Consider the following 20,025-nt stretch of genomic DNA (forward strand, 5'->3'; position numbering starts at 1 on the left):
TTCCTTCCATCCATCCTCCTTCCTTCCTTTCTTCCATCCCTCCTCCTTTCTTTCTTTCTTTCCTTCCTTCCATCCATCCTTTCTTTCCTTCCTTCCTTCCATCCCTCCTCCTTTTTTTCTTTCTTTCCTTCCTTTCTTCCTTCCTTCCATCCTACTTTCTTTCCTTCCTTCCATCTTTCTTTCCTTCCATCCCTCCTCCTTTCTTTCCTTCCATCCTCCTTTCTTTCTTTCTTTCCTTCCTTCCATCCTTTCTTTCTTTCTTTCCTTCCTTCCTTCCTTCCATCCATCCTCCTTTCTTTCTTTCCATCCCTCCTCCTTTCTTTCCTTCCTTCCTTCCATCCTTTCTTTCCTTCCTTCCATCCCTCCTCCTTTCTTTCTTTCCTTCCTTCCTTCCATCCCTCCTCCTTTCTTTCTTTCCTTCCTTCCTTCCATCCCTCCTCCTTTCTTTCCTTCCTTCCTTCCATCCATCCATCCTCCTTTCTTTCTTTCTTTCCTTCCATCCCTCCTCCTTTCTTTCTTTCCTTCCTTCCATCCATCCTTTCTTTCCTTCCTTCCATCCCTCCTCCTTTCTTTCTTTCCTTCCATCCCTCCTCCTTTCTTTCCTTCCTTCCTTCCATCCATCCTTTCTTTCCTTCCTTCCATCCCTCCTCCTTTCTTTCCTTCCTTCCTTCCTTCCATCCATCCTCCTTTCTTTCCTTCCTTCCTTCCATCCATCCTTTCTTTCCTTCCATCCCTCCTCCTTTCTTTCTTTCTTTCTTTCTTTCTTTCCTTCCTTTCTTACTTCCATCCCTCCTCCTTTCTTTCCTTCCATCCTCCTTTCTTTCCTTCCTTCCTTCCATCCCTCCTCCTTCCTTTCCTTCCTTTCTTCCTTCCATCCATCCTCCTTTCTTTCTTTCCTTCCTTCCTTCCATCTTTCTTTCTTTCTTTCCTTCCATCCCTCCTCCTTTCTTTCTTTCCTTCCTTCCAGGCAGCGTGATCCGTTTATTTTATTTTTTACATGATTTTCCCCCCTGACTTTTAAACATTTTAATACAGTTTATTTCCCTGATTTATTCCATTTTTTTCACGAATTCCCTGATAATTCCCTGATTTTCCTGTTTTCTAGGTTTGCTAGACACCCTGATATACTAATTCGTGCTGCATATCCAGCCCTCTCTAATTGGTTTGCAGAATCAGCCTCTTGCCCCCAACAATCTGGGTCCTCATTTGACCCCCCCCCCCTCACAAGGAGGGAAGGCTGAGTCAATCTTCAGGTTGTCAGGGTCGAACTGCTGGCTATTGGCAGAATTACCTGAAATATTGCATTCTAAACACTGTGCCACCATGTATCCTTCCTTCCTTCCTTCCTATCTTCCTTCCTTCCTTCTTTCCTTCCTTTCTTCCCATCTTCCTTCCTTCCTTCTTTCCTTCCTTCCCTCCCATCTTCCTTCCTTCTTTCCTTCCTTCCCTCCCATCTTCCTTCCTTCTTTCCTTCCTTCCTTCTTTCCCATCTTCCTTCCTTCCTTCCCATCTTCCTTCCTTCCCATCTTCCTTCCTTCCTTCCCATCTTCCTTCCTTCCTTCCTTCCCATCTTCCTTCCTTCCTTTGCCGTCAGGCATGGGGGAACTAAAACACCTCCCCCTTGCCCATGTTGTTTTGTTGATTGATTGACTGTGTGCCTGTTTTTTAAATATACTGTTTTTATGAGATTATTAATTTAAATTGGAACTGGATGGGTGGGCATTGGATTTGGTATTGTGTACTGTACTGTTTTTTATTGTTGTTGTGAGCCGCCCCGAGTTTGCGGAGAGGGGCGGCATATAAATCCAATAAACCTAACGTAACCTAGCCCATCCTTCCCATCTTCCTTCCTTCCCATCTTCCTTCCTTCCTTCCTTCCTTCCTTCCCTCCTCCTTTCTTTCTTTCTTTCCTTCCTTGCTTGTCAGCCGAGGGGGGGCGAGGGAGGGGCGGGGCAGGGGGCGGGGCGACGTGTGTCTCTGTGTGTGGGGCATCGGGGCTGAAAAGGGAAGCCAGACCGGAGTTGCGGGGCCAGACGGCAGGACGAGGCCGGTGATACAGCCATGGAAGCGGCGGGGGCACTGGTGGCGGGCGGGGCGTTGCTGCTCGGGTTCTACGAGCTTATTTACTACAACGTCGTGGCGGCCACCTGGTGCCGGAACACGGTCAGCCTGCGGGGCAAGACGGCGCTCATCACAGGTCGGTTTTTCTTTTTCTTTCTTTCTTTCTTTCTTTCTTTCTTTCCTTCCTTCTTTCTTTCTTTCCTTCTTTCCTTCTTTCTTTCTTTCCTTCTTTCTTTCCTTTCTTTCCTTTCTTTCCTTTCTTTCCTTTCTTTCTCTCTCTCTCACTCACTCACCCACTCCCTTTCTCTCTCTCTCTCTTTCTCTCCCTCCATCATTTTCTCTTTTCATTCTTTCTCTTTTTCTCCCCCTTCCTCTCTCTCTCTTCCTTCTTTCCTCTTTCTCTCTCTTGCTTCCTCTTCTTCCTCTTTCTTTCTCTCTTCCCCCTCCCACCCTTTCTTTCTCTCTCTCTCTCTTTTTCTTTCTCTCTCTCTCCCTCCTTCCTTACCTTTCTCCCTCTCTTTCTCCCTTCCATTCTCTCTCTCTCTTTCTTTCATTTTCTCTCTCTCTCTCTCTCTCCTTCCTTCCCTCCCTCTTTCTTTCTTTCTCTTCCTCTCTCCCTTCTCCATGGCTCCACACAGATTCTCCCCCATCCAAGGCCTCCTTGCCCCAAAGATGCTTTACATGCAGCCAAGAAAGTCCAGCCCAAAAAAGCCATTTCAGAAAAATGATTATCCAACATCTTAAAAATCTCCAGTGATGGAGCATCCATAACTTCTGGTGGCAAGCAGTTCCAGGGGTTATGTTTTACTATGGCTCGGGAACCACTAAGTCACTCCTTTAGGCTTGGGAACCTAGGCAAAGGCACCCAAAAGAGGCTTGGGAACCTTGTGTAATATTTATTTATTATTTTTATTTTCTTTATTTATTTATTTTGTCCAATACATAATACACATTGAAGAGAATAGATATGTAATAATATAAATAAAGAAAAGAATACAAGAAAAGATATAAAAGTATAGGGGAACATATTTGAAAGGAAGAAAATATTATTATTATTATTATTATTATTATTATTATTATTATTATTATTATTAATTGGATTTGTATGCCGCCCCTCTCCATAGACTTGGGGTGGCTAACAACAATGGTAAAAACAACATGCGACAATCCAATACATACAAACATACCATACATAAATTGTAAAAGCCTAGGGGGAAAGAATATCTCAGTTCCCCCATGCCTGACGACAGAGGTGGATTTTAAGAAACTTACGAAAGGCAAGAAGGGAGAGACAATTGGACAGGGGACGGAAGGCACACTGGTGCACTTATGCACGCCCCTTACTGACCTCTAAGGAACCTGGAGAGGTCAATCGTGGAGAGTCTAAAGGAAAAATGTTGGGGGTTAGGGGTTGACACTACTGAGTCAGGTAATGAGTTCCACGCTTCGACTACTCGGTTGCTGAAGTCATATTTTTTACAGTCAACTTCAGTCTTGGGAACCTGGGCAAAGTGCCCCACCCATGAGTAGACATGCCTGGCTATCGGGCATGATCTCTTGGCGATGAGCCACCATTGACCAACAGATGTTTAAAGCACTAATTGAGTTACACAGCTATTAGAAACATCACTGGGCCAGTGCTGACAAACCCCCCACTTTTTTGGACCCTTTTATGAAACCTGGCCTCACCCTTCCATTTCCTAACAACATTCCTGTTTTTTAGTTTTCTGGAACACAGTCTTATAACATAATGTGTTCCTTATTTTTTTAAAAAAATGCTGCTTATTGAAAAAAGAATCACTTTTACTGCACTTGTATCAAGGATGCTGTGCAGAAATCACAGGCTGCCCACAAACAGTTGAGGACATTTTTCCAATCCTTATATGAAGAGGCACCAAAATTAAAACCATATATTCTTAAAGAAGAGACTCTGCTCTTTCTAATGGTACTAATGGTACTAAATTGAAGAGGCCAAAATTTGGCAAAAAACTATTAAATGCCAACTTTGAACTCTTATATTTTTTCAACAACTTGAAGGAAAGTGCTGCAAATTGGAAGTCCTTATTGCAGCTGGGTACTTAGTACACCTGCCAAAAATCAGCCTGAAAGGCCAAGTAGTTTTGAAACTACAGCAGCCTGAATATTGCTGTAAATTCATTTTTGAGGGGTTTTTTTGCAAAGTTTGAGCCTGAACCATGTAAAAAGTATGAGGACTAGGTACATGGGGTTTTGCCAGTTTATAAAGCCTTACAAGGTGTGCAGATTCTCCAAATATCTCCAACCTACTACTGAAACTTCCACGTTTACAGCTTCTGGAAATTGGCCCAAAATGTCATTTTTGCGGACTCAGCATTTTGCAACCCTTTACTCGAGATCAACTAGAACTCCCAATTTTTAGTCTTTTGAACTAAAATTTTGCACAGCATAGTTTTATATCGTAAAGAAACTATGTGCCAAATTTCATCAAAATCTGAGATGGTAAGGTAGGGCCACTGGTCCACTTAGAAACATAGAAACATAGAAGATTGACGGCAGAAAAAGACCTCCTGGTCCATCTAGTCTGCCCTTATCCCAGGCTGTTTCAATTCAGACACTGTGGATTTACCGACCATGTCTGCTGGAAGTTTGTTCCAAGCATCTACTACTCTTTCAGTAAAATAATATTTTCTCACGTTGCGTCTGATCTTTCCCCCAACTAACCTCAGATTGTGCCCCCTTGTTCTTGTGTTCACTTTCCTATTGAAAACACTTCCCTCCTGAACCTTATTTAACCCTTTAACATATTTAAATGTTTCGATCATGTCCCCCCTTTCCTTTCTCTCCTCCAGACTCTACAGATTGAGTCCATGAAGTCTTTCCTGATACGGGCAGTAGGAAAAGCAAGTAGGATGCTTGGCTGCATAGCTAGAGGTATAACAAGCAGGAAGAGGGAGATTGTGATCCCGCTATATAGAGTGCTGGTGAGACCACATTTGGAATACTGTGTTCAGTTCTGGAGACCTCGCCTACAAAAAGATATTGACAAAATGGAACGGGTCTCACCAGCGTTCTATACAGCAGGATCACTGTCTCCCTCTTCCTGCTTGTTATACCTCTAGCTATGCAGCCAAGCATCCTACTTGCTTTCCCTACCGCCTGACTGCAGTGTTCACTTGACACGGAATAACCTGGCTTTGCAACCACTTTGGGCCTGAAGGCCTGGGGAAATTCTAGCTTGAAGCAAAATGTAACTGGGTTGCATTTGCTGAGGCCTCAAAGCTTGGAGTTGAAGTCCACCCTCCAAGGTTGGGAAACACTGCCAAACAAATGCTTCATTTTGCAACATCACAAAAACTGATGCATACAAATTGCAGGGCGTGTGTCAAGCCGGTGCAGCCACAGTTTCTCTAGATTGAAGGCCGGGTGTTGATGGGCACTTGGGAGGAGGGAATTTCATGAGGGAACAGATACAGCCACAAAGTATTCTTTCAAGGGGTTCAAGGCCATCTTATGCCCACCCACCTGGGCGGAAGCAGGAGGAGGACTGGCCATGCTGTCACAATCTGGGTGGGCAACGTGATGAGTTTGTGGGTGGGGGGGGGGACAAGGGAGATGAACTTTCAACTGGGTGGGAGACTCAGATTTATTTATTTATTTATTCTTTGTCCAATATACAATACATATGGAAGAGAATAGACATTAAGTAATATATATAAAGATAGTAAGTAAAAAAGAAGAGAAGTATATGAAAGGAAGAGAATATATAAGATAGGTGAAAGAAAGGAAAGACACTTGGACAGGGGGCGAAAGACACACCAGTGCACTTTTGTACGCCCCTTACTGGCCTCTTAGGAACCTGGAGAGGTCAATCGTGGCGAGTCTAAGGGAGAAATGTTGGGGGTAGGGGATGACACAATTGAGTCCGGATTCAGGCTTCCCAGTGTAGGGGCCAGGAGGGCTCCGGCAATACATTGGGACTATGACTGGGAGGGCTATGACTTGGACTCTGATTTAGTTGGGATGCTACCTGGAACCTTGACACGTGACTTCTGGATCCCCATCAAAGGCTGGGCAACCTCAGTTAATCCTTTCCCTGGTCTTTCCTAGGTGGGAACGCAGGGATCGGGAAGGCCACAGCGGTGGATCTGGCCCGGAGAGGCGCCCGTGTCATTCTGGCATGCCGCAACAAAGTGAGAGGAGAATCAGCCGTGTACGAGATTAGACGGGTGAGTGCCTGCCGTGCCGTTCTCTCTGTCCCTCCGATCTTCTGTATCTTTAAATAAAACATCAATAAATACACGTATATCCAATGGGTGGACAATTCAACAGATGGGTAAAATATTAAGTTAGGGTACAATCATGATAAAATGTCCATAATATGGCCCTGTAGAGTTACAAATGGGATAGAGGTTCAGTTCTGGAGACCTCACCTACAAAAAAATATTGCTCAAGTTGAAGGGGTCCAAAGATGAGCTACAAAAATGGTGGAAGGTCTCAAGCATAAAACGTATCAGGAAAGACTTCATGGACTCAACCTGTCTAGTCTGGAGGACAGAAGGAAAAGGGGGGACATGATCGAAACATTTAAATATGTGAAAGGGTTAAATAGGTTCAGGAGGGAAGTGTTTTTAATAGGAATGGGAACCAAAGAACAGGGGGCACAATCCGAGGCCAGTTGGGGGAAAGATTAAAAGCAACATGAGAAAATATTATTTGACTGAAAGAGTAGTAGATGCTTGGAACAAACTTTCTGCAGACGTGGTTGGTAAATCCACAGTAACTGAATTGAAACATGCCTGGGATAAACATAGATCCATCCTAAGATAAAATACAGGAAATAGTATAAGGGCAGACTCGATGGACCAGGAGGTCTTTTTCTGCCATCAATCTTCTAGGTTTCTATGTTATACTGTTCAAAATTATAACGGCACTGAAAAAGGGGATCTGGGACCACTTTTTGCACAACCATTGCAACATCCCCATGTTTGTTTGTTTGTTTATTTATTGTTTGTTTGTTTATCAAAACATGTACAAGATAATAGGTATGGCATAAACATAAACAAAAGCAAAGTAGGTACAGTAGTACCTCATCTTACAAACCTAATTGGTTCCCGGGGGAGGTTCGTAAGACGAAAAGTTCGTAAGACGAAACATTGTTTCCCATAGGAAACAATGTAAGATCAATTAATCCGTGGGGGGAAAAAACCCCCCGCAAAAAAACGCCGCCGCCCGGCTGTCACCTTTTGAAACAGCCGGGGGGACTTCTCAGCGTCCTCCTGAACCTGAACGCCAAACCTGAACTTCCGGGTTCGGCATTCGGGAGGCCGCCGAGAAGCTGCGCCGCCCGGCTGTCACCTTTTGAAACAGCCGGGGGCTTCTCGGCGGCCTCCCAAACGCTGAACCCAGAAGTTCGGGTTTGGCGTTCGGGTTCAGGAGGACGCTGAGAAGCGCCCCAGTTGTTTCAAAAAGCGACAGCCGGGCGGCGCAGCTTCTCGGCGGCGGCAGGTTCGTAAGAAGGAAAAAGTTCGTAAGAAGAGGCAAAAAATTTCTGAACCCCGGGTTCATATCTCGGGTTGTTCGTAAGACGAGGGGTTCGTATCATGAGGTACCACTGTATAGGTAAATTTGGACAGTAGGACATGGACGGTAGGCACGAAGGTATGTTTAAGCACGGCCCTTACAGACTTCCTAAAGATAGGGTGAGGTTGACTGTAGACATTCTAAGGTTAAAGTTTTTGGAGTTTGGGGAAGAAACCACAGAATTAGGTAGCGCATTCAAGGCTTTGATCACTGTTGCTGAAGTCGTATTTTCTGCAGTTGAGTTTTGAGCGGTTTAAATTGAGTTTGAATCTATTACATGCTCGTGTATTGTTGCGGTTGAAGCTGTCTGGTAGGACATTGGGGTAGATGATTTTATGAACTACCTTTAGATCAGATCGAAGGCGACGTAGCTTTAGGTTTTCCAAACCCAAAATTTCAAGTCTGGTGGAATAAAGTATTCTGTTGCGAGCAAAGGAGTAGAGGACTCTTCTTGTGAAATATTTCTGTACTCTCTCAATTGTATTAATGTCCGATATGCAGTGCGGGTTCCAGTCGGGTGAGCTATATTCAAGGATTGGTCTGGCAAATGTTTTGCATGCTCTGGTTAGCACTTTAATATTACCAGAGAGGAAGCTATGCAAGTTTAGGTTAACAACTCTTAGTACCTTTTTGGCAATTATTATTATTATTATTATTATTTATTATTATTTATTAGATTTGTATGCCGCCCCTCTCCGGACACTAGGAGCGGCTCACAACAAGAAAACAGTACAAATCCAATGGTTAAAACAACTTAAAACCCTTAATATAAAAAAACAATCACACATCTCATACAAACCATACATAAAACAGAAACGGCCCAGGGGAATCAATTCCCCCATGCCTGATGGCAGAGGTGGGTTTTAAGGAGTTTGCAAAAGGCAAGGAGGGTGGGGGCAATCCTAATCTCCTGGGGGAGCTGATTCTAGAGAGTGGGGGCCGCCACAGAGAAGGCTCTTCCCCCGGGCCCCGCCAGATGACATTGTTTCATCGACGGGACCTGGAGAAGGCCAACCCTGGGCCGTTCCCGCTTTACGTATGGTTTGTATGAGACGTATGATTGTTTTTTATATTAAGGGTTTAAAATTGTTTTTAATTATTGGATTTGTATTGTTCTGTTGTTGTGAGCCTCCCCGAGTCTTCGGAGAGGGGCGGCATACAAATCTAATAAATAAATAAACTCTCTGGGACCTAACTGGTCACTGGGATTCGTGCGGCAGACGGTGGTCTCGGAGATATTCTGGTCAATGTTGTTACCATGGACTCTGGCACAGAGGTCACACTTAGGTTCACACGATCAGAATTCAAACACTTGTCAACTGACCCATAGTTATAATGATTGTAGTGTCCCTGTGGTCATGGGATCCACTTTTGCGACCTTCAATGGGAAAATTCCATTGTTGTCACTAATTTAACAACGACAGTGATTCACTTAACAACTGTAGAAAGAAAGGTCATAAATTGGGACAACATTTATTTAGTTATCGTGTTTAACAACAGACATTTGGGGCTCACTTGTGGTGATAACATCAAGCTGGTAATTTGATATCTAACCATCTATCTGCTTCTGGTGTGATTGCGATGAGATCAACCCAGGTCTCTTGAAATTTAAAGCCCTATATGACATTGGACCAGAGTACCTCCGGAACCGCCTGCTACCGCACAAATCCCAGCGGCCAATAAGGTCCCACAGAGTTGGCCTTCTCCGGGTCCCGTTGACTAAACAATGTTGTCTGGCGGGCCCCAGGGGAAGAGCCTTCTCTGTGGCGGCCCCGACCCTCTGGAATCAACTCCCCCCGGAGATTAGAACTGCTCCCATCCTCCTTGTCTTCCGTAAACTACTTAAGACCCACCTATACCGCCAGGCATGGGGGATTTGGGACATCTTTCCCCCAGGCTTATTATAATTTATGTTTGGTATGTATGTGCTGTTTGGTTTTTAATTATGATAGGGTTTTTAGGTTTTTAATATTAGATTTGTGCCATTATAATATTGATTTCATCGTTGTTGTGAGCCGCCCCGAGTCTTCGGAGAGGGGCGGCATACAAATCTAATAAATAATAATAATAATAAGCGCCCAAATTCTGATCACATGACCCTGGAGATGCTGCAAGGGTTGAAAGCCCAAGGACTGGTCACAAATCACTTTTTCCATTGGCATTGTAATTATGAATGGTTGTACATTGAGGATGGTCTATTGTTTTATTATGCACCACCCAGCCAGAGGGAGATTTTTTATTTATTTATTTATTTATTTATTTATTTATTTATTTATTTATTTATTTATTTTATTCTTTGTCCAATACACAATACATATGGAAGAGAATACACATTGGGTAGTGTATATATAAAGATAATATTATTATTATTATTTATTAGATTTGTATGCCGCCCCTCTCCGAAGACTCGGGGCGGCTAACAACAATAAAGAAGACAACTGCCCCTACTCTTCCTGCCTTCCGTAAACTCCTTAAAACCCACCTTTGCCGTCAGGCATGGGGGAATTGAAACATCTCCCCCTGGGCATGTTTAATTTATATATGGCATGCTTGTGTGTATGTCTGTTAGTATATGGGGTCTTTTTTAAATCTTTAAATATTGTAAATTTGTTAGATTATTTATGATTTGTTTCCACGTGTTGTGAGCCGCCCCGAGTCTTCGGAGAGGGGCGGCATACAAATCTAAGTAATAAATAAATAAATAAATAAATAATGTTCTTAAGGATTTGCGGGGAGAATTCACCAATGAAAATGCTCTTGCTCTTTTCTACCTTTTGCTGCTTGGGAAACTGTATAAAAAGCAATAATGAGCCAGGGTGGCGCAGAAATGAGGACCCGGATTGTGGGGGCCATAGGCTGGCTGTGTTAATAAGTGCTATTGCTAACATGTTGTAAGCCGCCCTGAGTCTAAGGAGAAGGGCGGCATAAAAATTGAATAAATAAATAAATAAATAAATGTAACAAATCCAGTATTAAAAAGCAATCTAAAAAACCCCAATTTAAGAGACCAATCGTATAAACAAGCATACCATGTATAAATTCTATAAGCCTAGGGGGAAGGGAAAACCTCAATTCCCCCATGCCTGACGACAGAGGTGGGTTTTAAGGAGCTTGCGAAAGGCAAGGAGGGTGGGGGCAACTCTGATATCTGGGGGGAGCTGGTTCCAGAGGGTCGGGGCCGCCACAGAGAAGGCTCTTCTCCTGGGTCCCGCCAAATGGCATTGTTTAGTTGACGGGACCCGGAGAAGGCCGACTCTGTGGGACCTAACTGGTCGCTGGGATTCGTGCGGCAGAAGACGGTCCTGGAGATATTCTGGTCCGATGCCATGAAGGGATTTAAAGGTCATAACCAACACTTTGAATTGTGACCGGAAATTGATCGGCAACCAATGCAGACTGCGGAGTGTTGGTATAACATGTAATATAGAAGAGAAAGTATATGAGAGGAAGAAAATATATATGATATATGAGATAAAGGAAAGACAATTGGACAGGGGACGTTAGGCACACCAGTGCACTTAAGTACGCCCCTTACTGGCCTCTTAGGAACTTGGAGAGGTCAATCATGGAGAGTCTAAGGGGGAAAGTTGGGGGTTAGGGGTTGACACTACGAAGTCCGGTAATGAGTTCCACGCTTCAACAACTCGATTGTTAAAGTCATGTTTTAATATTACGTTTGAATCTGTTGCGTGCTCTTGTGTTGTTGCGGTTGAAGCTGAAGTAGTCGTTGACCGGAAGGACGTTGCAGATTGAGCAGACCTACGCAGAAGGTGAGTAAACTGGGATCCTCCTTGGAAGCCGTACTGGATCCCGAAGCTCAGGATTCCTTCCGCTCCTTATCCAGGAAAGTGGGAACTTGGAGGTGATCCTGATGATCCTGGATCTGTCCAGCTTGAACTCCGTGCGAGCTTTTGCGCAGAACTTCTTAGAATCGGAGCCCCGTCTGGACATCCTCATCAACAACGCAGGTGGGGGCAGATCCCTCCCCCCCAGGATTTTGGGGTGAGGAAGTGGGGATATTGTGTCCATCTCAGCACATGTGCAGGAGCAAAAAATGTCCAAAATCTCACACGCAAATTACACAAATTATTATAAAACTTATACAAATTCCTAAAATGTACAGTGGTACCTCTACCTACGAACGCCTCTACGTATGAACTTTTCTACATAAGAACCGGGTGTTCAAGATTTTTTTGCCTCTTCTCAAGAACCTTTTTCCACTTACAAACCCAAACCAAAACTGTAACAGGAAAAGGCGGGGAGAAGCCTCCGTGGGGCCTGTCTAGGAATCTCCTGGAAGGAAACAGGGCCGGAAAAGGCAGGGAGAAGCCTCCATGGGGCCTGTCTAGGAATCTCTTGGGGTAAAACAGGGCCAGAAAAGGCAGGGAGAAGCCTCAATGGGGCCTCTCTAGGAATCTCCTGGAAGGAAACAGGGCTGGAAAAGGCGGAGAGAAACCTCCGTGGGGCCTCTCTCAGAATCTCCTGGGAGGAAACAGGGCCAGAAAAGGCAGGGAGAAGCCTCCGTGGGGCCTCTCTCAGAATCTCCTTGGAGGAAACAGGGCCAGAAAAGGCAGAGAGAAGCCTCCGTGGGGCCTCTCTAGGAATCTCCTGGGAGGAAACAGGGCCTGCACCCTCCCTGTGGTTTCCCCAATCGCACGCCTTATTTGCTTTTACATTGATTCCTATGGGAAAAATTGCTTCTTCTTACAAACTACTTAAACACTTAGTCACGGAACGAATTAAGTTCGTAAGTAGAGGCACCGCTGTATTTTTAAAAACCCATACAGTAGTCCCTCGCTATACCGCGCTTCACCTACTGCGGCTTCACTTCATCGCGGGTTTCTGAGGAAGTTGATCAGCAGATTTAAACAGCCCGCCGAACTCAATCGGCAGGTTTTTTTAAAAAAAATAAAAAATCTAAAATTGTAAATACTGTATTTAAATACTGTATCTAAAATAAATACTGTGTGGGAAGGGTTTATAAACACTTAAAACAATGAAAACTTACCAAACAATTACAATATAAATACTTAAATAAGTACTATCAGTCGATAAATTCCCCATCGCGGATTTCACCTATCGCGGCCAGGTCTGGAACGTAACACCAGCGATAGGTGAGGGACTACTGTATACAATCATGCGCATTCATCCAATTCAATCATACCTGGTATTGGCCAGAGATAATATCATCACTCACGGCCCCCATGCCCTCCGGCAGAGGTAGGTCTTCAGAGCTTTATGAAAGACCAGAAAGGAGGGGGCAGTATATATCTCCGGAGGAAGTTCGTTCCAGAGGGCCAGGGCCACCACAGACAAGGCTCTTCCCCTAGGATGACATTGTCTGGCCGACGGGACCTAGAGAAGGCCGACTCTGTGGGACCGAACTGGCCGCTGTGACACCTGTTGTAACATTGAATCATCAAAATTCGATGAAATCCACTTATTTTTCTGGCAGGGGTCTGTGAGGCTGGCCAAACGCCCGATGGCTTTGACCAGGGCTTCCAGGTCAACCACTTGGGCCACTTCCTGCTGACCCACCTGCTCCTGGACCGGCTGAAGCGCTGCGCCCCAAGTCGGATCGTCATTGTGGCCTCGAATATGCACTCCTTTGGGAAGATGGACTTTCGGACCATCCATAAGCCGGCGGAGGGATTGTGGAAAGCGCTAAGTTCTTATTCCAACAGCAAACTAGCCAACCTTCTCCACGCCAGAGAGTTGGCCAACCGGCTGGAAGGAACCAACGTCACCTCCTACGCGGTTCATCCAGGTGAGTGGAAGTCCGGCTGCAAGAATCCCTAGATGGAATCTCCACCCCCAGGTATTTCTCTCCCCCTGGGGGCTCCCTCAACCCCCTCCGCAGAGCTCATCTGGGGAGGGAGACATCTCCCCCTCCCCCTCCTCAGATCCAAAATCCTGGCATTGTGATGGTGATTAATTTATTTAATTTTTTAATTTACTTTATTTTAATTAGTTAATTCATTAATTTTATTTATTTATTTATTGGTTAAACAATTATAGGATGGCAATTTGTGCAAATAAAATGTTACATAAGTAATGAGAAAAAGTTATAATTGAAGACAGTAGACCTCTTAGAAGGAGGGAGAGGTCAATTGTAGATAATCTAAGGTTAAAGGTTTTGGGGTTAGGAGCAGAAACCACAGAGTCAGGGAGTGAATTCCAGGCGTTGATCACTCTATTGCTGAAGTCGCATTTTTTGCAGTCTAGTTTGGAGCGGTTGACATTGACAGTGCTCGTGACTTGTGGCGGTTATAGGTAGGACATTTTAGTAGATGATTTTATGAAGTATAGTTAAGTCAGAACGGAGACGCCGGAGTTGTAAGTTGTCTAAACCAAGAATTTCAAGTCTGGCAGAGTAAGGTATTTTGTTGTGAGAAGAGGAGAGAAGGACTCATCTTGTGAAATATTTCTGGACTCTCTCAATTGTGTTGATGTCCGATATGCAATGTGGGTTCCATACAGGCGAGCTGTATTCTAGGAGGGGTCTGACAAATGTTTTGTAAGCTCTTGTTAGCAGTTCAAAATTACCAGGGAAGAAGCTGCAAAGGATTAGGATAACAACTCTTAAAGCCTTTGCCACGCAACTCTTTGCCATGCGAAGTCATGTTCGAGGGCAGGCGAGGTGTTGCCCTGTCGGCTCAAGCACACAGACGCACGTGGTTGGCTGATTTTTGGCCCTCCGGAGATGGGAGGCCACTTTTGCCCTACGCAGGATTCAAGAAAGCCTCCTCCAAAAGCTGCACACGTGAAGCATTATATAAGTCTAAATGCTCATTCTTGGGATGGGGTGGGAAGGAAGGAAGGAAGATGGGAAGGAAGGAAGATGGGAAGGAAGGAAGGAAGATGGGAAGGAAGGAAGATGGGAAGGAAGGAAGATGGGAAGGAAGGAAGATGGGAAGGAAGGAAGGAAGGAAGATGGGAAGGAAGGAAGATGGGAAGGAAGGAAGGAAGATGGGAAGGAAGGAAGATGGGAAGGAAGGAAGGAAGATGGGAAGGAAGGAAGGAAGATGGGAAGGAAGGAAGATGGGAAGGAAGGAAGATGGGAAGGAAGGAAGGAAGGAAGATGGGAAGGAAGGAAGATGGGAAGGAAGGAAGGAAGATGGGAAGGAAGGAAGATGGGAAGGAAGGAAGGAAGATGGGAAGGAAGGAAGGAAGATGGGAAGGAAGGAAGATGGGAAGGAAGGAAGATGGGAAGGAAGGAAGGAAGATGGGAAGGAAGGAAGGAAGGAAGATGGGAAGGAAGGAAGATGGGAAGGAAGGAAGGAAGATGGGAAGGAAGGAAGATGGGAAGGAAGGAAGGAAGATGGGAAGGAAGGAAGGAGGATGGGAAGGAAGGAAGGAAGATGGGAAGGAAGGAAGGAAAGAGAATGGGAAGGAAGGAAGGAAGATGGGAAGGAAGGAAGGAAGATGGGAAGGAAGGAAGGAGGATGGGAAGGAAGGAAGGAGGATGGGAAGGAAGGAAGGAAGGATACATGGTGGCACAGTGTTTAGAATGCAATATTTCAGGTAATTCTGCCAATAGCCAGCAGTTCGACCATGACTACCTGAAGATTGACTCAGCCTTCCCTCCTTGTGAGGGGGGTCAAATGAGGACCCAGATTGTTGGGGGCAAGAGGCTGATTCTGCAAACCAATTAGAGAGGGCTGGATATGCAGCACGAATTAGTATATCAGGGTGTCTAGAAAACCTAGAAAACAGGGAAATCAGGGAATTATCAGGGAATTCGTGAAAAAAATGGAATAAATCAGGGAAATAAACTGTATTAAAATGTTTAAAAGTCAGAGGGGAAAATCATGTAAAAAATAAAATAAACGGATCGCGCTGCCTGGCAGAGTCAAGCAAAAATGAGCATAACTGTGGCCACAACTTGCTTCCTCGGCTACCGATATTTCTCCACGGCTGAGCCGTTTGTTATGACGTCACCTACGACCGCACCTTCACTAGATCGCAATTTGAAGGGAAATGTCAGGGAATTTCAAAATGCTTTCCCCCTGGACACCCTGTATATACAATTCCATCTGTCCGTCCATCACCCTGGATGGGAATTATTGACCTCATCAGAGAGGGTACGCAACTTGGGTGTCCTCCTCGATCCACAGCTCACATTAGAGAACCATACGGAAAGGGGTGGCATACAAATCTAAATAGTAAGTAAGTAAGTAAGTAAGTAAGTAAGTAAGTAAGTAAGTAAGTAAGTAAGTAAGTAAGTAAGTAAGTAAGTAAGTAAATAAATAAATAAATAAATAAATAAATAAATCTTTCGGCTGTGGCAAGAAGGGCGTTTGCCCAGGTTCGCCTGGTGCACCAGTTGCAGCCCTATTTGGACCGGGACTCACTGCTCACAGTCACTCATGCCCTCATCACCTCGAGGCTTGACTACTGTAACACTCTCTACATGGGGCTACCTTTGAAAAGTGTTCAGAAACTTCAGATTGTGCAGAACGCAGCTGCGAGAGCAATCATGGCCTTCCCCAGATATCCCCATGTTACACCAACACTCCGCAGTTTGCATTGGTTGCCGATCAATTTCCGGTCACAATTCAAAGTGTTGGTTATGACCTATAAAGCCCTTCATGGCATCGGACCAGAATATCTCCAGGACCGCCTTCTGCCACACGAATCCCAGCAACTGGTCAGGTCCCACAGAGTTGGCCTTCTCCGGGTACCGTCGACGAAACAATGTCGTCTGGTGGGATCCAGGGGAAGAGCCTTCTCTGTGGCGGCCCCAACCCTTTGGAATCAACTCCCCCCCCCCTGGAGATCAGGACTGCCCCACCCTCCTTGCCTTTCGCAAACTCCTCAAAACTCACCTTTGTTGTCAGGCACGGGGGAATTGATTCCCCTGGGCCGTTTCCGCTTTACACATGGTCTGTATGAGATGTAAGATTGTTTTTATATTAAGGGTTTTAAATTGTTTTAGTATTGGATTTGTATTGTTTTTGTTATGAGCCGCTCCGAGTCCTCGGAGAGGGGCGGCATACAAATCTAATTAATTAATAATAATAAAAATATACGTCTAAATGCTATAATTTTATTTGTTTGTTTGTTAATTAATTAATTAATTAATTAATTAATTAATTAATTAGATTTGTATGCCGCCCCTCTCCGAAGACTCGGGGTGGCTCACAACATATACAGTACTGTAATGGTATTGCTATCTCGATCACTCTAGAACAGAGGTCCCCAACCTTTTTTGCACCAGGGACCGGCTTTAAGCTAGACCAGTTTTCCATGGCCCGGGGGGGGGGGGGGGGAGCTAGCTGTCAGCGGCGCCGTAAAAGGGGCGATCAAGAGAGGAATGGGTGAATGAATGGACGGAGGGTGGGAAGGAAGGAAGGAAAGAGGGAAGGGACAGGAACAGAAGAAGGGTGCAAAGGAAGCAAGGAAAGGTGTGAAAGGGGAGAGTAAGAGAGGAAGGAGTGAAAGAAGGGAATGAGGGAGGAAAGAAGGGAGGAAGGAAAAGGAAAGCAAGAAATGGAGGGAGGAAAGGAAGGAAGGAAAGAAAGAAAGGAAGGAAGGGGGAAGGGACAGGAACAGAGGAAGGGAGCAAGGAAACTTATGAAAGGGGAGAGTAAGGGAAGAAGGTAGGAAGGAGAAAGAAAAGAAGAAATAGAGGAAGGGAAGGTAAAAGAGAGAAAGAAAAAGAGCAAGAAAGAAAGCAAGAAAGAGAAAGAAAGAAAGAAAGGCAACTTCAAAGAAAGGCTCACTGGGCATCTCTCACTCTCTCTCTCTTTCTATCCCTCTTTCTTTCTTTCTCTTCCTTTCTCTCTCTCCTCTTCCTTTATCTCCTCTCTCTCTCCCTCTCTCTTTCTCTCCCCCCTCTCTCCCCTTTCCCTCTCTCTTTCTCTCTCTCCCTCTCTTGCTATCTCTCCCCCCCTTTCCCTCTCTCTTTCTCTCTCTCCCTCTCTTTCTCTCTCTCCCTCTCTTGCTATCTCTCCCCCCTCTCCCTCTCTTTCTCTCTCTCTCCCCCTCTTTCTCTCTCTTCTTCTCACTTTCTCTCTCTTGTTTTCTTTGTCTCTTTTGCTTTCTCTCTCACTCTTTCTTGTTTTCTTTCTCACGCTCTTTCTCTCTCTTGTTCTCTCTCTTGCTATCTCTTTCTCCCCCCCTTTCTCTCACTCTCTCTTTCTCACTTTCTCTCTATCTTCCTGTCTGTTGCTATCACTCACTCTCGTTCTCCGTTCTTCTCAGCGGTGACGCGCGCACGCCCTGCCCGCCTCACCTTTGCGAGAGCACTTTCGCCCCGGGCTCTCAGCAAGGGGGTTTGCAGGAGAGGTGGGGCCGGCGAAGGTGATATTCAATGTCGGGGGCGCACAGGCGGTTGTACGCGCTCCCTATCTCCCTGCTAGCCCACTCGGAATATTCAAAATAAGAAAAACCTTCGCCGGCAAAGGTTTTTCTTATTTTGAATACTCCGAGTGGGCTAGCAGGGAGATAGGGAGCGCGTGCAACCGCCCGTGCGCCCCCGACATTGAAGACCTCCGCTGAGAAAAGCCTTTGCCGGCATTTCCTCTCGGCGTCAAGGAGGCGCAGTGGCGGGCGGAGAGAGGGAAGGGGGCGGCAGCGGCGTCCCTCCTGGCCTTGGCGGGCCGCCCGACCCTCCCCACCTCCTGCAAACGCGGCGGGCGGCGGGGGGAGAGCGAGGAGCCGGTTCCGGCGGGCGCGGGCCTTGGCTGGCTGGCGGGGGGAGCGCCGCTGGTGGTGCGAAAAGGCCGAGGGGGCCCTGGCGCCGCGGACCGGCTGAAAACCCCCAACGGCCCGGTGCCGGTCCGCGGACCGGCGGTTGGGGACCTCTGCTCTAGAAAGTGCTTAAACCCCTAAATCCTTTTCTTCTGAAGTTTTTGCTAACATAGAACTGCCAATGCAATACTCAGATTGAGGATTCCTTCTCCCCAAAATAATGCACTTGGGGAAAAGTAATCCTCAATCTGAGTATTGTATTGGCAGTTCTGTGTTAGCAAAAACTTCAGAAGAGAAGGATTTAGGGGTAGCGATTTCTGACAGTCTCAAAATGGGTGAGCAGTGTGGTCGGGTGGTAGGGAAAGCAACTAGGATGCTTGGCTGCATAGCTGGAGGTATAACAAGCAGGAAGAGGGAGATTGTGATCCCCTTATATAGAATGCTGATGAGACCACATTTGGAATAATACTGTGTTCAGTTCTGGAGACCTCACCAACAAAAAGATATTGACAAAATTGAACGGGTCCAAAGACAGGCTACAAGAATGGTGGAAGGTCTTAAGCATAAAACGTATCAGGAAAGACTCAATGAACTCCATCTGTAGAGTCTGGAGGACAGAAGGGAAAGGGGGGACATGATCGAAACATTTAAATATGTTAAAGGGTTAAATAAGGTCCAGGAGGGAAGTGTTTTTAATAGGAAAGTGAACACAAGAACAAGGGGGCACAATCTGAGGTCAGTTGGGGGAAAGATCAAAAGCAACGTGAGAAAATATTATTTGACTGAAAGAGTAGTAGATGCTTGGAACAAACTCCCAGCAGATGTGGTTGGTAAATCCACAGTAATATCCATTGTAAGATGAAATACAGGAAATAGTAGAAGGGCAGACTAGATGGACCAGGAGGTCTTTTTCTGGCGTCAGTCTTCTATGTTTCTCTGCTTCTTTCCACCCGAGACCAACTCCCAACTCTCTTTTCCTTTCAGGACCTGTTAGAACCGACATTGGTTACTCCGCCTGTTCACGGTGGGGAGGTTGGATGCTTTCTTTGTTCAGGCTCTTCATCCCTGATTGCGACGCGGGCTCCCAGACCTCCATCTACTGCGCCACCGAGGAGGGCATCGAGAGGTTGAGCGGGAGGTATTTCGTCGACTGCAGCCCCTTAGAACCCTCGCCACAGGCCCGCGATGACCAGCTGGCCAAGAAGCTCTGGGAATTCAGCGAGAGGCTGCTGGGACTGACCACTTGACACGGGAGGCGACAGGGACGGAGTTTGGGGTGACCGAAAGCTGGCATCCGATTCACCTGGGAAAGGCAAATGGCAGGGAACCTGGAAACGTCCCGGGGCCGGGGGTGGGACTCCCAGGAGTGGATTCCACCCATCGCTGCCACTGGTGCGTTTTCCGTGGAACGCCACAACCCTGGCGTGCGCGCTTGTGTCTGAGCAAAGTTTTGCTTCTGTGCATGCGCACGGAGCAAAATCTCACGAGGGGGGGTGCATGCAAATCTAAATAATAAATAAAATAAACAAACAAATCTTGGCGGTTTTTCACTTCCATGCATCTGAGGTTAGTTGGGGGAAAGATTAGAAGTAACGTGAGAAAATATTCTACTGAAAGAATAGTAGATGCTTGGAACAAACTTCCAGCAGACGTGGTGGGTAAGTCCATAGGAACAGAATCTAAATGTTTTTATTTAATTATTTGTTTGTT

General features: G+C 45.7%; 1 protein-coding gene across 1 annotated transcript; it reads left to right on the forward strand.

The window, feature by feature from the left end:
• Window positions 1–2,061: 2,061 nt before the first annotated feature.
• Window positions 2,062–19,794, forward strand: LOC139162478 (dehydrogenase/reductase SDR family member 13-like). Its single transcript, XM_070742878.1, has 5 exons — window positions 2,062–2,197; window positions 6,148–6,266; window positions 11,465–11,588; window positions 13,076–13,387; window positions 19,300–19,794. Exons 1-5 carry the CDS (start codon window positions 2,062–2,064, stop codon window positions 19,560–19,562), a joined length of 954 nt encoding a protein of 317 aa, XP_070598979.1. The 3' UTR covers window positions 19,563–19,794.
• Window positions 19,795–20,025: the final 231 nt, after the last annotated feature.

This window comes from Erythrolamprus reginae, chromosome 1, assembly GCF_031021105.1.
Source record: "Erythrolamprus reginae isolate rEryReg1 chromosome 1, rEryReg1.hap1, whole genome shotgun sequence".
Lineage (NCBI taxonomy): Eukaryota > Metazoa > Chordata > Lepidosauria > Squamata > Dipsadidae > Erythrolamprus > Erythrolamprus reginae.

Bases quoted from the DNA above. Each gene is read 5' to 3' on its own strand.
- LOC139162478 (XM_070742878.1), top strand. From the start codon at position 2,062: ATGGAAGCGGCGGGGGCACTGGTGGCGGGCGGGGCGTTGCTGCTCGGG. The intron at 11,589-13,075 runs GTGGGGGCAGAT...TTTTTCTGGCAG, and splicing joins CATCCTCATCAACAACGCAG to GGGTCTGTGAGGCTGGCCAA. The intron at 13,388-19,299 runs GTGAGTGGAAGT...TTTTCCTTTCAG, and splicing joins CTCCTACGCGGTTCATCCAG to GACCTGTTAGAACCGACATT.